Source organism: Manis javanica, chromosome 1 (genome assembly GCF_040802235.1).
Source record: "Manis javanica isolate MJ-LG chromosome 1, MJ_LKY, whole genome shotgun sequence".
Classification (NCBI taxonomy): Eukaryota; Metazoa; Chordata; class Mammalia; order Pholidota; family Manidae; genus Manis; species Manis javanica.
The window spans coordinates 155,711,217-155,729,461 of NC_133156.1; the positions used below are offsets into that span (position 1 = coordinate 155,711,217).

Below are 18,245 nucleotides of genomic sequence, written 5' to 3' on the forward strand. Positions count from 1 at the left end.
CCCCATGACGCCTTCACCAGCATGGGACTCAGCCTGGGCCTTCCATCCTGCAGGCTGAACGATGTCATCCGTCCCTGCCAAGTGTGTGCTTCAGACCTGGACTGTGAGTGTGGGAGGCACCTTGCCCAATTCCCTTTTCTTTTCCTGCTGTGAAAGGGACCAGAGAATGTCCGAGCCTCCCTCTCTTCCCTGGAGCGTTGGGGGCTGGGCCTTCCCTTGTCTCCTCCCCACTGGAACAAAGAACCGGGCATTATCCGTTCTTCTTGGCCCTCTGCTAGGTTCATTTCGTGAAGGAGAGGAGTCTGCAGGGCAAGGCGGGAAAAGCCCCACGTCCCGTGCAGATACATGCCCTGCGCGGGCTTCCTCTTCCTGCAAGGCCGGTAAGTGGCCAGGTCCATCCTGCAGTCCCGGCGTTCCGATTACCGGCGGAGAGTCGGAGCGTGGTCAGTACCCTGCCTGCCCTCACGCCACGGCCGGTCCTGGAAGGCAGCAGAGGCTGCCCGCGACCCTTGCCCCACACTCGCCCCTGTGAGCCGACGCCTGGGGCGAAGGTCCCGGTCACCGCCGTGCGCTAAAGAACCAGAGGGAAGGAAGGAAAAGGCCAAAGCAAACAGAGAGTGAGGGTCCGCAAGCGCCTTGGCCTGCGGCGGTAGCGCAGCGACGAGGGTCCGAGGGGCAGCCGTCCCCGCGCGCCACGCCGGGTGCCAGCGCGCCGAGCCCGCGCGGCGGCGCCTGGGAGACGCGCGTCTCCTTATATGGTCAAACGACACGCGGGGTGCTGGGGCGGGAGCGCCGCGCTCCGCTCCGCCCGCGGCGGAGGCGCAACCAGGAGCTGCCCGGGACAGCCGGCCGCGCAGAGCCGGCCTGCCGCGCGGTGAGTGTCCTCCTGCCCGAGCCCCCGGGGGCGGGCCGGGACACCGGGGAGCGGGGAGACCCCGGGAGAGGGAGCCGAGCAGTGGGGACACCGGCAGAGGGGGGACCCGGAGAGGGCAGCCGCGCAGAGGACACATCTGGAGGGGGTCCCTGGGAGAGGGCAGCTGGGGGGACACCGGGGAGAAGGGAACCGAACAATGGGGACACCGGCAGAGGGGAGACCCGAGGAGACGGGACCTGGGCAGAGGGGGCACCCGGTGGAGGAGGGCGGAGCGGAAGGGAGACCCCAGGGGAGGGAAGCTGAGCCACGTTGGGGAGGCCTGGCACGCGGTAGGCCGGAGGGACCCGCCGCCGCCCAGCCCTGGAGGGGCAGCGGCAGGCAGCCCAGTCCTGGCCGGTGGGTCACCGCCGAGGGCGAGCAGGGGCTGTGCCACCACGGGCGAGCCCGGGCGCAGGCTGGCCGCCGCGCGGTGACCCTAGAGCAGGCGCGCTAGGCAGGCACGCCGGCCGCCACCGCCCCGCGGGTGTCTCGGGGCGCCGAGGCGAGGCACTTCCCTTCAGTAGAAAGACGCAGAGCTTGGCGGGTGGCCTCACGCATCACTGACGCAGAAATTTAAAAACTTAACTACCATTTGTAAAAAATGGGCTTGATGAAAAAACTTAGAATCTTATTAAGTTTTTAATTCGTGTGATGTCTTAGCATATCTGAAATTTCCGGAAGAAAGTGTTAAACGTTGTTTCCTAGTTTAAATGAAGAATCAGTCACACTTTCAAATCCCAGTTTGGGTCCCCACTGAAACCAGTCTAACCTAGGTTCAATGAAATGTATACAGCTGTCTTCCATGGCATATGCACTTACAGGGCACGCTCCCTCGCACTTACTCGCGAGGCAATAAATCACAGCTCAGGTTTATGATCAGGAGAGATATGTTCAAAACACATCCAAAAACCTCTTGTACCATTGGCACTAACCCTGCTTCACCTGTGTTTTGATATGTTACAGTGACGAGGCTGTGGAATCCCAAAGGTGATTTAGACCAAAAAACTTTAGAGTTTTAACTTCTTCTAAGTACAGAATTCCTAATCTGACAATTAAATTTCCATAAAACCAAACTCAAGGAAGAACATTAAATTGTGCTTTTCTGTAAAAAATTTTTGCAGTATTTTTCAGATTTAGCCTATCCTGAATTTTTAAGGGTTATGAACTAATATATAGAATTGGGTTTCCACGGTGCTTACTGTCTTGGCATACTCTAGAAATGCTTTATATGCAACATACTGAGAAGGGCTAAATCGGCTTCCTGTGGACCAGGCTCTATTCTAGGCCCTTAATGTTCAGACTCATTTAACCCTTATAGATGTGCCACAAGGCAGGTGTGATAGGCCAGTGGGCATCTTGGCTGCCTGAGATCACGTCCTTCACCCAGGAGCTTGGTCAAGTCACCTAATCTCTCCATACCTGTTTCCTGCCCTGGAGAACAGATACGATAGTGGCTTACTCAGAGGGCTGTTATCAAGCCTGTACATCATGAGCAGGGCATACATGTTTGGTATTATCCTCATCACAGATAAACTTAAGTACAATAAGGTCAAAGTCACTTTTTCTCAAGGTTTTCCAGCCTTAGCTCCCACTATGGTTAGTTAGTTCTCTATCAACCTGACCGGGCCACAGAGTGCCCAGACATTTGGTCAAACACTATTTCTGGGTCTATCTGTGAAGGTGTTCCTGGATGCAGTTAACATTTGATCTGTAGACAGGGTAAAACAGATTGCCCTTCCCAGTGTGGGTGGGCCTCATCACATCTGATGAAGACCTGAATAGACAGACACCCTGAGCAAGTGGTAATTGCTTCCGCCTGACTGTTGAGCTGGGATTGGTCCTTTTCAGCCCTTGAACCCAAACTGAAACATGAGACCCGATCCCAGACAGCCTAACTGGAAAGCCTGAGTTCAGATCACTAAACTAGAGGCTGCATGTGAATATCAATAAGGCCTATGCTTCATACTTAAGCGTTACACTACTTACAATACTGACAGAAATCTGTGTCATAAAAAAAAACACCCAGTAGGGTATTGAAGAAAATCAGGCTGGGTGTCAGGAGGCCTGGGTCCTGTTCCTGCCTTGCGCTGTTGTCTTGATTACGCAGCCTCAGGTGCTTCGTTTGTCAACAAGGTGGCTGGAGGAGGTAAGCTTCTTTCTGACTCAGGTACCATAGGATACAAAGTCCCTTGAGCTTGGGTGAACAAAAAGAGATATTAGATACTTCCTGTGTTGGTTTATTATGAGAATTTCACCCAAGTCCATTTATCATGTGGAATTATACTACAGTCACTTCCTCAAGATGACCTCCTTGAACAAAATGTGGGAGCTCTTATCTAGCGACTGAGAGCTTGGCCTTCCAGAGACCCACCTGGCATGGTGACTTTGGGGTGAGTCAAGTGAATTGCCTCTATTGTCCTGAATTGTGGAGTTTGACCTTAGCTCCCATGATGGTTAGTTAGTTCTCTATCAACCTGACCAGGCTGCAGAGTGCCCAGACATTTGGTCAAACACTATTTCTAGGTCTATCTGTGAGGGTGTTCCTGGATGAAGTTAATATTTGATCTGTAGACAGGGTAAAGCAGATTGCCCTTCCCAGTGGGTGGGCCTCATCACATATGATGAAGACCTGAACAGACAAACACACTGAGCAAGTGGGAATTGCTTCCGCCTGACTGTTGAGCCGGGATTGGTCCTTTTCAGTCCTTGGACCCAAACTGAAACATCAGCTCCCCTTGGGTCTTGAGGCTGCCAGCTCTTCAGCCACAGCTGCAGCATTAGCTCCTCTGGGTCTCAGGCCTTCTGCAGATCTTGGGCTTCTCACCTGCACGATAGTGTGAGTCCTTACAGTGAACCTTTGAATGTACACATATAAAGGATGTAAGTCCTGTTAGTTGTCTCTAGAGAACCCTAGTACAGCTCCTCAGCAACCCAGTAACAGCTTAAAAATTCTTCCACCAGCTCACAGTCTTGCTTAAGATTACATCACTTCTTGCTAGTGGTGAACTTCATTTTCCTTTTGCTGTGGAATGTGGTTGCCCTCCTGGAGATTTAATGAGAGGTCTGGAGCAGCATCTTATACCTCCATCATTAGCCCCATTCTCATGGGTGATCCCACTCATCTGAACTTGGACGTAACATGTCATCATGCCCAGCCTTAGCCTTCATAATCCACACCCTTACCACCCTGAGTTAGTCTGTGATTGACAGATCTCCCGTAGGCTTAGGTGCTAAGTGAGACAAGTGATTTCTGTGCCAATAAGAGAAGTGGCTGCTATGTGTTTATGTGTAAATGAAACAAATGCCAAAAGAAGTCTAAATATTTAGGTTTTTAGTCAAAAAGAAACAGAGCTATGTTTGGTGATACAACTTTTGGAGCAAATAAGAGTTAGCTGGTGAGTGAACAAAGTAGCAGGTGACACATTAGCCTATCACAACCGGCTCTGATGCAGTGTGCTACACACACAAAATGAAGGAGTAGAACTAGCAGAAGGAGGAGGCCAGGCTTTAGTGGAAGTTGGGGGCTGCCAAAGGAAGAGGCTAGGTAGGGGTCATTGCAGATGGAAGCCCAGGCAGACAGAAAGTAAACGCCACGAGCTGTCCTTTGGAGTCTGATGAAAGGCAGTGAGTGGTTTTCATTCTGTTGGTGTAGAAACAAAGCATAAAAAACTTGCTCACACATCTGCAGGAAGGCAGTGGTAGAGCAAATAGGCTGGGGTCTCCCCCCCAGTACTGGGATGATTTATGAGCCCTAGGCAGCCCACCATTCTAGCCTGAATAATTATGCTTGTGTTGTTAACACAAACTGACATGTTTTGCCATTAAAGTACAAGATAGTATCTCAAAGGTGATTTAAATTCTTTGGAGCCAAAACTAGACTAGAACTCTTTCAGAGATGGCACATTTTATGTGTCTCCCAGTGCCTAAGATAGCACGTGGAGAATATTGGTTACTTACTACATTCTTATTGACTGGATTAAAAAGTCCATGAACATCAAAACAAGTATCACTATTCTTGCATGTATGGAGTTAAGGTCAGAAATTTTATATTTATTATCTCCCCATTTGTTTTCATTGTTCAATATTCAAAAGATAATTGGAAAGACAGCAGTTACCTTATTCAAGCATTGTCTTCACACAAAACATTTGTTAAAACTATTAGAGACAAATTAAGATTTTTTAAAGGTTTTTAAAAACTACTAGTTTACATTCCTAATTATAATACATCCCTGACCCGTGCCCACATATTCAGCAAAGGCTCATTAAATTAATCCATACATATGTCCTATAGCAGTAGGCATGGTCAATCTTATACCTTAAAAATCATGTGAAAATTGATTCTAAATCCATTATTATATTTCTTAAAATGGAAATGTCCCTTGAATTGGTGCCCCAGTTGATTGATAGGTGTGCTGTGTTTGCAAAGAAGAGCCAGGGCCTCTCACTGAGGTCGGGCTGGTGTCAGGGGATGGAGCACGTTCTTCACATAGATGCTCAGAAGTGTCTCCTGGCCGGCTTTTTGCTTCTTGCCCTGACCAGACCTCATCCTGGACTCTGCAGCTGTATGTTCACACGTGTGTAGAGTCCAAACACAAAATAAGAAAACACTACCCACTGTGGAAGCAGCAGTTTATCTGGAAGGGGAGAGGAGGCCAGAGACAGAGGAGAAAGAAGGAAGCTCAGGATCTATTCAGTTGGAGATTTTAACGCGTCAGATGTCAAACCCCATTAGATTTTGGACTTGCTGTGCAAAAGTGTATTGTTCACGTAAGACATTCCTCATTTTCATTCTTTATTTTTTACCCACATGTTTGCACTCTGGGCTCTCTGTATCCATCCACTGTCCATCCATTTCATTCATTCCACAAGTAGCATGAGCGCCTGTTTGTCGTCTACCGCTGAGGCCGTGGCAGTACATAGAGCCAGCTCATGGTGCTGGCAAAGGGACTTGGGTGGTCTCATGTAATGTGTCGTGAAAGCATTGCATTTTAAAAAGAGCCCACAAGCAATAGGCCAATTTTCTTAATTCTCTCCAAAAAGCTCTGGTTGATTGTTGATAACCAGTGGAATTTCCCACCTGGGTCCCTGGTGGCACTTCAGATTCATGTGGCTTTGTCAGGGACTGACTTAGTGTAGCTGCGTCTCATGTGGCGGGACGTGTTAGGGAATATTGGCAGATTTCCTTAGGAATGAACTGTTAGAGGAGTCTCAGAAAGCAGGCTCGGTACAGAAAAACACTTCGGCTTCAAGGGGAAGGAGGGAATCGGCACCTTTGGGGTCAGATCAGAGTAGGTAGTGTGATAAAGGGAACATTGAAAATCCTGCACAGGAGGCTTGACATGGCAGATCTGGCCTTGTCAGGCAGGGCGCGCATGGCCCACAGCCTCCGGATTGGGAAGGACGGTCCTACACCTGGAGCTCAGAGGCCGGGCCAGCCTGCCTGGCAGACCCGCATGCCAGCCCTCTCCCTTTATTCTTGAGAAGCCTTTCTGGTTAAAAATCTGGAGAGTGAGCTTCCTGGCCCTGAATGCCTGTCTCTGTTCCCCCTTGCCCACCTCCTCTCTCCTCCCGCTTACCGCTTCTCTCCCTGCCTTCAGTCTCGCCTCATTTGCCTTCTCCCGTTCTCACATGTGCCTCCTCCCTTCTCCTGCCTCTGAGGCTTCACCCTCACAAAGTTTGTATTAATAATAGCTTTCAAATCTGAGAAGATAAAAATAGCCCACATTTATCAGCCTGTGGACTTTCGAAACAGCCATTCTTTCCCAGGTGAGCCCTGTGCTCTGTGGCTCTCTGAACTTTTATCCTCACTTCCTGAAAGCTGGGCTGATGAGGCTCCAGACCAAAGTGCTCTCCCCACCACCACAGCCTGTGGGCCACACTTGCACCCCACCCAGTACAGCCAGCCTGGCCTGGAGCCAAGCCTGCACTCAGAGATACACCCTGTGCAAATAGCGTGGTTGTTCAGAGCTGCAGGGGGAATGACATCAGAGAATGATTTCACCCTGGCAGGAGCTGAGAACTCTGGAACACCAACGGCAGTTTGGAGTTGATTCAATGAAATAAGTCAGCAGCCACACCTTGCGTTCAGGTGTCTCCTGCCTGCTGTTTGATCCTTTGGGCAGCTCTGTGCACCAGGTAATGGGCAGGAATTACCTGGAACTTGCCAGGAGGGAACCAGGGGTTCAGAGGAGGTGAGTGAGTGTACAGTTAGGGTAAAATAACCAGCACAGAACCATACTGACGGACAGTGACTGCAATGGGGTATTGGGGGGTGACTCAATAATAAGGGTGAATGTAGTAACCACATTGTTTTTCTTGTGAAACCTTCATAAGAGTGTATATCAATGATACCTCAATTAAAAAATATTTAAAGCAGGAAAGAAATTAAAATTAAAAATTAAACCCAATACAGAACCAAGATGCCCTATCCTCATTTATAGGAGTGTTTCAGCAGTGGTACTCGATGCCCTGGAAACACTTTTAAAGAGTCACTGCCCATCAGTTTTGTGCCCCTCGGCCCTACATGGCAAAGTCAGGTTTCATTCCATCACCTTCCAGCGGGGCTGTCCTGTTCCTCTCTGGGCTGCTGGCGGCGGGAGGTAACCTGCTGAAGCCCGCATCCTCCTGGACACATCCAAGGGCACGATCAAGGCCACAGGCCCTCCTTCCTTTGGGCTTCACCTCCCTGTTCAGCTTCATCTTTGCTTCTCTGGAAGGGATCCCAGCCACTTCTGCCCTCCTGGGGTGTCCACTCACCACCCTGCCCCTGGTTGCCATGCCTCTGCTCTCTGCTCCTTGGCTTCAGTGTCACCTGTTAACCCTTCCCCAGCACAGGTGCCATCTCCTTCTGGAAGTCTGCCTTGCCTCCCTGGGAGCATGGCTCAGAGGCTCCTTACATACTCTGGGTTCCCTGCATGTGTCTCCATTGCCACCCTGAGCATGGCGACTTACTATCTGTATCTGTTTTCCTCACTAGACTACAGGTGCCTCAGGAAGGCCTGCATCTTATTCATCGTTGCATCTCCAGCACTTTGCACCACATCTTACATGCAATTCCAGCCCAACTGATGCTTCTTGAGTGAATGAGTGAAAAGGTATTTTATATGATTAAAATAAGCAGAGTTATGGGAGGGCTTCTAATATGGGACTGTAGGTACATTTTTTTCCATTAAGAAACAGCTTAAGATTGACAGTATAATTTTAAATACACAATTTTTTTTTTTTTTACAGAATATTCCATTTGGTTGCATTTAATTAAGGGAGAATTGGAATTAACTGCTTTGTGATGGAAGGGAAGCTCTTGGTCTTCCCATTAGCTGATGGGCTACTTACTTTAACTTTCAGGGTTTGTGCCTCGCAGATCTCTGGAAATCTGTAAGAGGACCTTCTCAGATAAAGTGCGGCCTGCTCTGTTCTTAAGTAGCAACGGGTGCTCATTGGACACCCTAACCTGTTGGTTTAAGTGCTCTCCTAATTATTAACATTGTAATGCCTCCCTAGAGAATGTAGAAATGAGGTGAAAGAGAGATTCATCATCAGAATCAATTCTGTAGAAATGGGAGACCAACCAGAGGGCCACATCCCATGTGCTCTTCCCACAGGGACCCTCAGAGCAGGTGGAAGCATTTGTCTCTGGGAGGCCCAGTCATACTTTGAGTAGATGTGGATCCCTACTTGTTCTCGGAGTTTACTCCAAGAACTTATTTCTGTCCCAGCCCTGTGAAACTGGAGGAGGTAGAAAACACATACCCCAGGTACCTGAGCATCAGAGTGATCATTATCTTGGAAAAAAGGTGACTGGCTTGAGAACGTGGAAATGGTGCTCTGTAGAGATCGTGGGCGCCCTCTCTGTCATTTCCCCAGCAGAGTCTGTGCTTATCCAAACCCACCTTTTGATTTAGATCTGGAGTCTGTTTTTTCTAATTGAGATGGCTGTTTGGGAAAGCTCATACGAATCCTCTTTTTACCACTAATATTCCTGGGCTCCAGTTTTTCTATCCCTAAAATGAGGTCGTTGTCATAGATAATCTCAGGAGTTGTTTCCAGCTTTTAAAATTCTATGATTTTGAGTTCTGTCTCCTTTTCGTTCTTAGTTCAATTTCTTAAATCATTATTCTTAAATTTGTGTGAACAGAACAGGTATAATAAGCCTGTGGTCCCACAAGTAGATGTCCCCCTTTATTGGAAAAATATGTATGCTTTGGAAGGACAGCTCTCAATTGTGATGAAATAAAGAATAACCAATTTCAACTGAGAAGGCCTTTGTACAAAGGATATCTAAACATTGGGTTTCAGGATAATAATTCAAATGTGTAAGAACCTCTCCCTGTGATGTTATCACAAAAATGTCCAGACAATGTTTTCTTTAACTCAAGGAAGAGTGATTTAGAAGGACAGACCTTGGCACATGTGTCCATACTTTTGGAAAAAAATTGTTCTATAAACATAAAAATAACCAAGTATGAGTGTTTGAAAGATGTTCATTTCTTTGCTTACAGTTGTCAGGATCTTGTATACACAAGAGTGCAAAATTAATAAACACTATCAAATTTGCTGTAATCATAAACCAGGCAGCAATATCTTATTTGTATCCAGAATAAATTAAAATTTCACTCTGAAGTGGCTTGAAATGACTGCAAATGAAACCAAGTTTATGAAGCACTGCTCAGAGTTCCATCCAGTCTACATATTTAACAATTTATAAAGCTTTTCACTTTTAGCACATTGAATATTACCACTTCCTGAAGAAGATCCACTGCTTTTAACGCCTTGGAGGCATTTCTGCACACGAAGCACACACACAGTAAACCCCTTCTTTCTGGGAGAGTTCTGACATGCTTGTGGGGGACTGGAAGTAGGAGGATGTGGAGAGGCAAACCCCAAAGGGGTTCCCCCCATCCTCCCCTTGCCCCTTTTTGTTCATGCACACTCTGTGCTCACCCTGGAAAAATGGTGACTGGCACAGAAATGCATTTGTCTTCCTCCTTGAAAGGTGCAAGATGCTGCCCGGAATGGCCATTAGTTGCATGCGCTCGTTTCCCACCGTGTGATAATCCACGTGCTTGGAAGTCAGCCTTTCCCGTTAACCTGTTCTTTGAATACTTGGGCAGCAGCAGGATAATCTTTTCTTCTGAGAGAAATGGCTTGCCCCGAGGGACATGGGGCAGCTTTGATTGTGTAAGGGCAGGTGCGGCTTCCCAAGCCATGTCAGTGTCAAGGGGAGCGTTTTCTGGGCATCCAATCTCGGGTTTACCAACTCCAACACTTACCCCTTTGGCCACTGTGGTTTCTTACTGTCCAAATTTATGAATCATAAAGGGGAGCTCATGGAAAACGTTTTTATAGAAATGAACATCTTGTTTCTGTCCTGGCAGGGAGACAGGGGAGATGTGAGGCTCCATCACACATTTGAGCACACACACAGCCCTTGGGGGTGGGGTGCCGACACGGACTCTTCCTTTCCCAAAGGTGAGGGTGCTTTTTCGGGCATACTCAGCAATAATTGGGGCTCTTAAAGCGAATGCATTCAAATACGAAACTGCCCCCAACTAATTTTTTTTGTTTTTAAGTATCAATGAAAATGATGACCCTTTAAAGGTGAGTTTCGATTATTCACCCAGAGAAGCCATCCGTGCCTGGCTACAGACGATGCTAACAGACAGCAGGGCAGCTCCCCGAGTGCCCTCATGGGGTCCTGTATTTTCTTTCTGGTAGGTTGCTGAACAGCCGAGTGCCAAAATGACTGAGCGCTTTGACTGCCACCATTGCCAAGAGTCTCTCTTTGGCAAGAAGTACATCCTGAGGGAGGAGAGCCCCTACTGCGTGCCGTGCTTTGAGGACCTGTATGCCAGCACCTGCGAGGAGTGTGGGAAGCCCATCGGCTGCGACTGCAAGGTACCCCAATTCTGGCCAGCAGTCTGAAGGCCCCCCAGGAACCATGGGCTCCTCAGCGTGCTTTGTCCTGAAGTCCTAATCCTTACTTCCTGTTGAAATTCCATCTTGTGAGACCACTCCTAATTCCCTAGCACTTCGCCAGTGCTTTTCCAGGGCCTGTGTGCTGTGCCCTAAGTACACTAACCACATTCCAGCTATTAGTATCCCCATCTCACTGCCCACCCGCCTCCCAGGGCTGCAGCTTTCTTGAGGGTTATGCTCTTTCCTTTGACCCACCAGTAGCAGGTACTGCCCAGTAAATATTTGATAAATGACTGTGCATGTGAGTGAACTAAAGCTGGTTCCCAAGATAAATGGCACATAAACCACTAAGTTCATTCACACTGGGGACTCTCCTCTTGTTGATGGGAGAAGATCAGGGTTTGTGCTGTTTCCTTTCTGGCCGGTGCTTCTCGGCATATCCCAGAGAAGGGCATCCCAGGGGTCCAGCCATATATCCAAGGTCTCTCATACCTTTACCGCAGAAACACACTGGCAAGCCCCTAAGAGACTGTTCTCCTGAGAGCCACAGAATTAGTACAAAGCTGGTCACCTGAGAAACTCTAAAGAAATCTGTGGCTCCATGGCTCCAGGCACTATCATGGCATTTCACTGTCTCTTTTCTGCTCTCCTCCCTTTGCGCTCTCGCACTCTGTAGGAAGTCTTGCCCTTCTTCCCCATGGCTATAAACATCTATAGTAACTGCCGACAGATGGGTGAGGTTATGTCTGCTGTGGGACAGTTAAGACAATCCAGCGCATTTCCTATACCTCCTTAGCACATCAGTCCCGGAAGAGGCAGTGAGCGGCCGCTGCACCAGCAGTTTCTGCTGCCAGGTAGCAGAAGAGAACCATGGGCCTCATGGGCATCTGGAGACCAAGCCGCAGCCATGGGCCCTTTGGCCTCAGAACAGGAACCATGCGTCAAGTGTAAGAGCAGCACAACTCGGCAGAGTAAACTTTAAAAGGCCCTGAGGTTGGGCTGCCATGAGCAGAAGTAGCCACTCTTGCTAGTCCAAAAGTGGCATGCTTTCCTGTCTCGGGCTCTGACATAGGTCTCACTGTGTCTGCTGGGTGTTCAGTGCCTCTCCGCTTACTGATGAGGCCAAGTGCTCAGACACCCCCATCCCGTGCCCGTCCCGGCCGTGTGACTCACTGGCTGTGTGAACTTGGGCCGATTCCTTGACTCCTCTGTGCCTGCCTTCATGTTTATAAAATGGAGATAATACAAAGGTGCCAATTTCTTATGGTCCTATGGTGTGTACCTACAAAGCCCTCAGCCCTTGAAAGAGCAGCTGATGGTACTGATAACTCTAAACTTGCACTTGTCTTCTCAGCACTTCTGTATTCTTGCTGCAACAAACTCCATACACCTCTTGGGAGCTTTACCCTCTCATTTTATCAATTTTAATTAGAGAAATAGCAGTGGAAGTATCCAGCATGAGGGACAACTAACAGGCAGAGAAGAAATTTATTTTACGGTAATAATGTAAAAGCTTTATCTGGGAAAGACTTAAACAGGTGAGAGGCTCAGATGTAATTCTGACAAAGATCAACTCTCATTTAGAGGAAACATTATGGATATTTGGGGCTAGTTGTCCTTGAGTGGTGGCTAACCTAAAAGCAGAACAAAAATCACTTATTGCTGTAATAAATGATTTAGTGGAAAGACCCATAAAGCTCGTTATCCCCGGGCACATACTTCATGAGCAAATAAACAAGAATCCCCTAAATGGGGCCCAGACCAACAAGACCGCCGCAAGGTCAGGAGTTAATCATGCTGAACTTCTCAACCCAGATTAATGGTTTCGCTGCGTGTGGAGCTGGGCCATGTGATTTTCTACATTTCAGAAGAAAAAGACGTGGACTTGTTAGACCTTTTGCCATTTGGAGCTTCTGAATATTTGGAATGTTTTTCTTGACTCTCAGAAGTAATTATGCAGTCAACTTTGTGGAGGAAGCAGTAACAGAAAAAAGTTCTGTTATTTCAGGATGTAAAGCCAGAAGTCCCAGCAGGCAGGGCGCTCGATAGAGCCACTGAGCTCACGGGCCCAGTGGCCATTCTGTTTTCTTAAAATAGCTTAGGCACCATGGACCCCTCTTCGCTGTCCCTCTGAAGGACGTGTGTATGTTTAAAATTTTTAAATATTGGCAAGCCTATGAAATTAGGCCATTTCTGTGGGTATTGGCTGACTTTAAAATGAGACTGACAAAACTTGAGGAGCTGTTTCCATAGTTAACTTACCTATGTTTGAGTATCATCTCTACGCAGTCTCAATTACATTTTTATTTCTGTTTAGCTACTGTGAGGAAATACTGTGATCTCAAAGGGTAAATATCACTCACTCTATGGTCAGTGGCATATTCAAGAACAGGTAATATAATAAGATTTCATGATCCACTGTTGCTGAAATTTTTCTTGGACACCTCTGGGTATTAGCAAAATATTTTTTTAGCCTGATTATAGATTTTTCTTGGATAGATCTGTCTAAGTTCAGGACTTCAAAGATTCGAGAAACTAAGGAAAACACGGAATGGGCCAGTAACTCCATAGCCGGCTTCTAGTACCATGTGTTTAACAAATCCATGACTTCCAACAGATCCTAGCCATATGTTTAGTGCTGACTGAATTTTCCATGTCTCTGTGAGCAGTGCCCGAGTCCGATAAGCTACCACACCCAGCCATGTGCCCTAGAGGGCACTGCAAAGAGGAAGAAATAGTGATGGCCTAAGAACTATCCGTAGATCTAAACACCAGCGTTCAGTGTCAGCTTTCCGAGTCGTCCTCATGAAAGCTGCCACACACTGAGCCATCACTTTGCCCCAGGTACTGAAAAATGCCTTAACTGCTTGATCTAAAGTCTTCATAACACCCCACAGAGAGGAACTTCGTTCCATATTATGGAGAAGCCACTGAGGCTTGGAGAGGCTGGGGATGCTACCCAGGGTTGCAGGGTTAGGAGAGACAGAGATAGGTGAACCCAGATGAGCTGATTTCTAACTGTTGTGCGAAGCTGCCTGCCCAGTGTGGCCCTGGGTGGGACACTGTATCCATGACCTTCAGGTCAGATGTGGATTAGTCCAGTGGTCATTATCAGTAAGAGCCACCTGCCTGACTGCCATCCAGTGAACTCAACGAAAGGTTCCTGCCTTTCTCCTGGACCCCTGCAGATGGCAATGACCTGCCACAGTAACGACATTCAGTTTGTTTCTACAACACTCTAGCTTCTTAGTTAAGCAGGAAATACTGAATCAATGATCAGTTTGGCCTAAGTCTACCCATCAAATTGTGAAAGGTTCTTAGTTAATTTTGGAAAGTTCTTAAAGGACAGAAAACTTCTGGGGTCTTTTGATCTGAAGTAGGAAACTAAGGTTTTTACATATCCAGCTTCTCCTATTGTACTTATAGCAGGTTCCCCACCAAGGCTACTTCAGGGGGCCAGGCTGGAAAACCTCAGGGGTCAGATTGGAAAAACACGTTCTTCCTTCCCTCGAGCAAGATACGGGCCTCTCCTGCTGGGCCATTTTTCTGGGAAGAGGCACTACTGGGGGCACATTCTCATGGTCCAACTCTTCACAGCACCTTTTTGTTTGCTGAGGTGATTTTTATGTGCTTATTAACCTTTTAGAGTTTCTCTGTAACTTGTCCACAGACTTCATAATGAGCACTGAAAATGTGTCTTTATTTGGACTTTCTCCTTTAAAAGAAAGATCTGTTTCTGAAGGAAATTGAGTAAAGCAGGCTCCTCAGAAGTGGGAACAGCGCCAACCAGACAGGTAACACAGGAAAGCCCTCTCAGTCTGTGAAAGCCGAGGGGTCCCCTGCAGGGCACGCCAGCAGAGGCACACAACATACAGCAATCCCCTGCGCCCACCTGGGTGCAGCTCAGGCCAGGCTTGTCCGCGTCCGCCCTCATCCAGCTGTGCGACGTGGCAAGTTACGCTGCCTACGAAGATGAGGCAGCCTATCCACAGGACTGTCGGAGAACGAAACTGTTGACATGGCGGACACCTGCAGCCCTGACCTGTAGCAGGGCTGCGCACAGTGAGACAGTGAGTGCTGTCATTTCTGTTGCTGTTTGTTCTTCAGGACTTGTTTTTAAGGATTTGAAAGAATGCACAGTGGGAGACATGACCCCAAACAACCTCAAAGCACAGAACGTCTTTTCAGAGAGCTGAGCGTGAATGACACTGTGAATCCATTTACAAAGCAAAGTCTCTTCGATTTGGTTGGTTTGAGATGTCAGCAGCTGAACTTCCCCCAGGCCAGGTGGAGTGGAGGGGTGCACGCCAGCCCTAGCTTCGGGCTGGAGGGAGCCTGCTGCCTGGAGCCACCTTCAGTTAACTGAGGGCCTGGGGCCCCTCTGGCCACTTCCTTGGAGTAAGTCATGGAGGTCTCCATAAGGGCACATTTGGAGCCAAACAACAGGCATTTCCCATATTAGGAATGTTTCTGAAACAGAAAAATAATAAAATCTGAAAGGAAGTGTTCGGTCCTAATCTTAAATTGTTTATCAACATTTTGCTGTAGTTTATGACATTTTTGTGAGTGCAAGTTTAGCCTTGGTATTTTTTTCCAGGGACATGTAAACATTTTTTTTTCTTCACTGCCTCTCAAGAGGACTTTAAAACCAGGGTATTCTAGGACATTTTAAAGTTCTTGAAAGCTGGTCAGTGAGTCCACACCACTTAACCCTGTACTTCCAGCATCTAAATGGTATCTTTTGAGGAACTACATGGTAAAGTTGTCACCCATCAGAATTAAGCTGAATGAGACCAGCTGGGCACTAAGAGCTGAAACTAAAAGTCTCTTTGGAGCTTAGAGCGCTGGAGATGAAAAGGCCACAAGGCACCTGGCCTTTACAGGTAAATATTCAGAGCACGTTGTGGAGCTCAGGTTCAGGTGTGATCATTATAATCCAGCTTCTTGGCCTTTTGGTGGCATTTTCCAGTCTACCTCTAAGGAATTACCCAGAGAATTCTGTGCCTAAAACCCTGCCTCACAGTGAGACTCAGCAGGGACTGTCATCTTGGCCCAAAGCCTCTGAGAGTCCTAAAAAGCAAAGCTGGCAGGATTGAGTTACCTACCTCTTGCCATAAAACCTTTCTCACTTCCTATGTATTGTGGGCTTTCTTAAGAAGTGTGTCCAGGAGGAAGCTGTGACCTGAATTTATTAACTTCATTTGGACTTCTAAAGAGAACACACACTGGGCTCCTGAGAAAAAGAATTACGGGAAGAGTTTCTATATAGGGTTATGAGAAAGATGTATGACATAGGCCCTTAATGTGCTGCATTAGCTGGGGTGGCATATGGCTGCACTACAGCCAGTGTCACCTATGGCCGGGGAAGCATCACAGAGCAGTGTACTGAGCAGGACCTTCAGCTGAGTGGGTCTCATCTGCTAGAGAGAAAGGGGGGGCCCGCCAAGGTGAGGGACAGCATGGGCCAGGGTGTGCATGTGGGGCGGGGGCCCTGGAGTTTCAGGCAGAGCTGGCAAGTGTGTTGGGACCAACCTGTAAAGAAGCTGCTGTGCCAGGTAAAGTATGTGAACAAAGTAGGCATGTGTGTTCCATGCAGTCATAGGAGGCTGAAAGGCCACGGGGATGCTAAAGGAAACAGAGGTCAGAGCTTAGGTTAAGCTTGATCGTCTATAAAAGAATAAAACCTTATTTCATAGGGTTGTTATCTGGCTCAAAATAGGTAAGAAGGGATTTTAAAAACGCATTTTAGATGTAAAGGCAGGGAGGAAATTAGAAACACTACAAAGTCGAGTGGTAGAGTTACTAGCATGGAAGCTTTTGGGCAAGGGAAATGCCAACAATATTACTGTCTTCACAAGTAAATGTAATTTCAGCAAGTGATGCTTTGAGGCAACTCTTTTCTTCCTTAGTAATGATGTGAATAATAACTAATAGTAACATTAATTGAGGGGTTACAGTATACCAAGGACTGTTGTAAATTGTTGCATGTAGTAACTTATTCAGTATTCAGAGGTAATGGTAGGCACTATTATTCCTCTTTTACAGGAGAGGAGTCTGAGGCTGAGAGGGGTGAAATAGCTTGCTCACAGTCTGTAGCTAGTAAATGGCACAGCCACGATTTGAACCTACAGCCCTTGAGTTTCACCACTAGGATTAAGTATTTCAGGTGATTCAGGCCCATGCCTCCCCCAGGCACTCATGGAGACCCTTCTCCTTTGCTGCCTGCATGCACCCTGGACATTCACCACAGTCTGCAGCTGTGGGAGTGGCCCATTATATTCCCACTGAGCCACCCTACAGGGTGGTATAAGCTTGTTTCATGATGTGCATTGATTGCACATCATGAAACAAGCTTTCATTATTGATTGCACATCATCAAATCTAAGCGCATATTCGTAGGTTGATATTTATCTTCAGGTAAAATATCTTCTGTTTTTTGAGAGTTATCAAACAACTTTGGATAAACAATTCGGAAACTTGCATATTGACGCAAAGAAATGTGTGTGCACATGTGCATGCAAGGCAAGGGTAGATGGAGAGAGAAATTGTACAGGTGGTTTACGGTGACCCCAAGAGAGGAATGCTAAGTAACTCAACCCTGGTGGCTGACAAGGTGTCTTGTGCAAGGGCCCCTGCCCAGCTCCCCTGAAGGAGGGCAGGAGGAGAAGCGCCTGCAGGCTCCTGCTCCACTGCAGCCTGGAGGGTCGAGTCAGCTCTTCAGGCAGAAGCCAAGGTGGAGTGGCTGTCCTCCACGCAGGTGGAGTAGGTTAGATCATGCTGAGGAACGCAGCAACCCCTGGAAGGCAGGATACCGGGTGACCACAGGAGGGTGGCGGCAGGAGCTGGAACTTTGAAGGTCTTGACGTTTCTGTTGATACTTACAGCCTAGTAACGATGTGTTAACAGTACCCAAATTTAGAGGAACATTTTCTAGAGTCAGCATCTGTCAATATCAGTCTTAAACTGTGGCTATTAAACTCTCGTGCCAGAAATGTTGACTGTAGGAAACATGTATTTCTAGAGGGCTTTTGATCCCCGCGATCATTTTAAAGGAGCTTTTCTGTGAGTGTCAAGCCAGGTTAACCTCTCCTTTGGGAACTCTCTAACCAGGGTAGAGACCGTGGTGAACATTTGGTGGCTTTGCTCCCATAGTGTTGTCTGAGGAGCTTGCTTTCTGTTTTCTTGAAGATCAGCCCCAAAGGCCAATTTCCTTGATCTCACATTTCCTTTCCTCCTTGTTCACTAGCAACCTGTGCAAGCCCCTGTCCATGCAATGCTGACTCCTGGGCAGAGAGGCCCCCATGCGGCACTAGCCCACCTTCTGGGGAGCAGGCCACTGACCTTCTTCCTGGGGTGCCCATCTCAGCCAGGCAGTGATTCATGAGTGTGGAAAATGTTTTGCAGCACAGAGGGAACA

At 47.7% G+C, this 18,245-nt stretch overlaps 1 protein-coding gene across 8 annotated transcripts in view; it reads left to right on the top strand.

The window, feature by feature from the left end:
- Positions 1–263: 263 nt before the first annotated feature.
- The window catches only part of FHL2 (four and a half LIM domains 2), a 77,368-nt gene continuing 59,386 nt past the window's right edge, over positions 264–18,245 (top strand). The window contains exons 1-3 of one of the 8 annotated variants that reach the window (XR_012132326.1): positions 358–380; positions 7,890–8,007; positions 10,628–10,807. Coding sequence is in view for 2 of the 8 variants with exons in the window: in XM_073238891.1 (XP_073094992.1) it covers positions 10,652–10,807 (156 nt within the window). In the remaining 6 variants the exon portion in view is untranslated. Of the gene's footprint in view, positions 381–431; positions 875–6,941; positions 7,049–7,889; positions 8,008–10,627; positions 10,808–18,245 lie in introns of those variants that run through there. The other 7 variants (XR_012132324.1, XR_012132325.1, XR_012132331.1 and 4 more) reach the window with 7 other exon arrangements.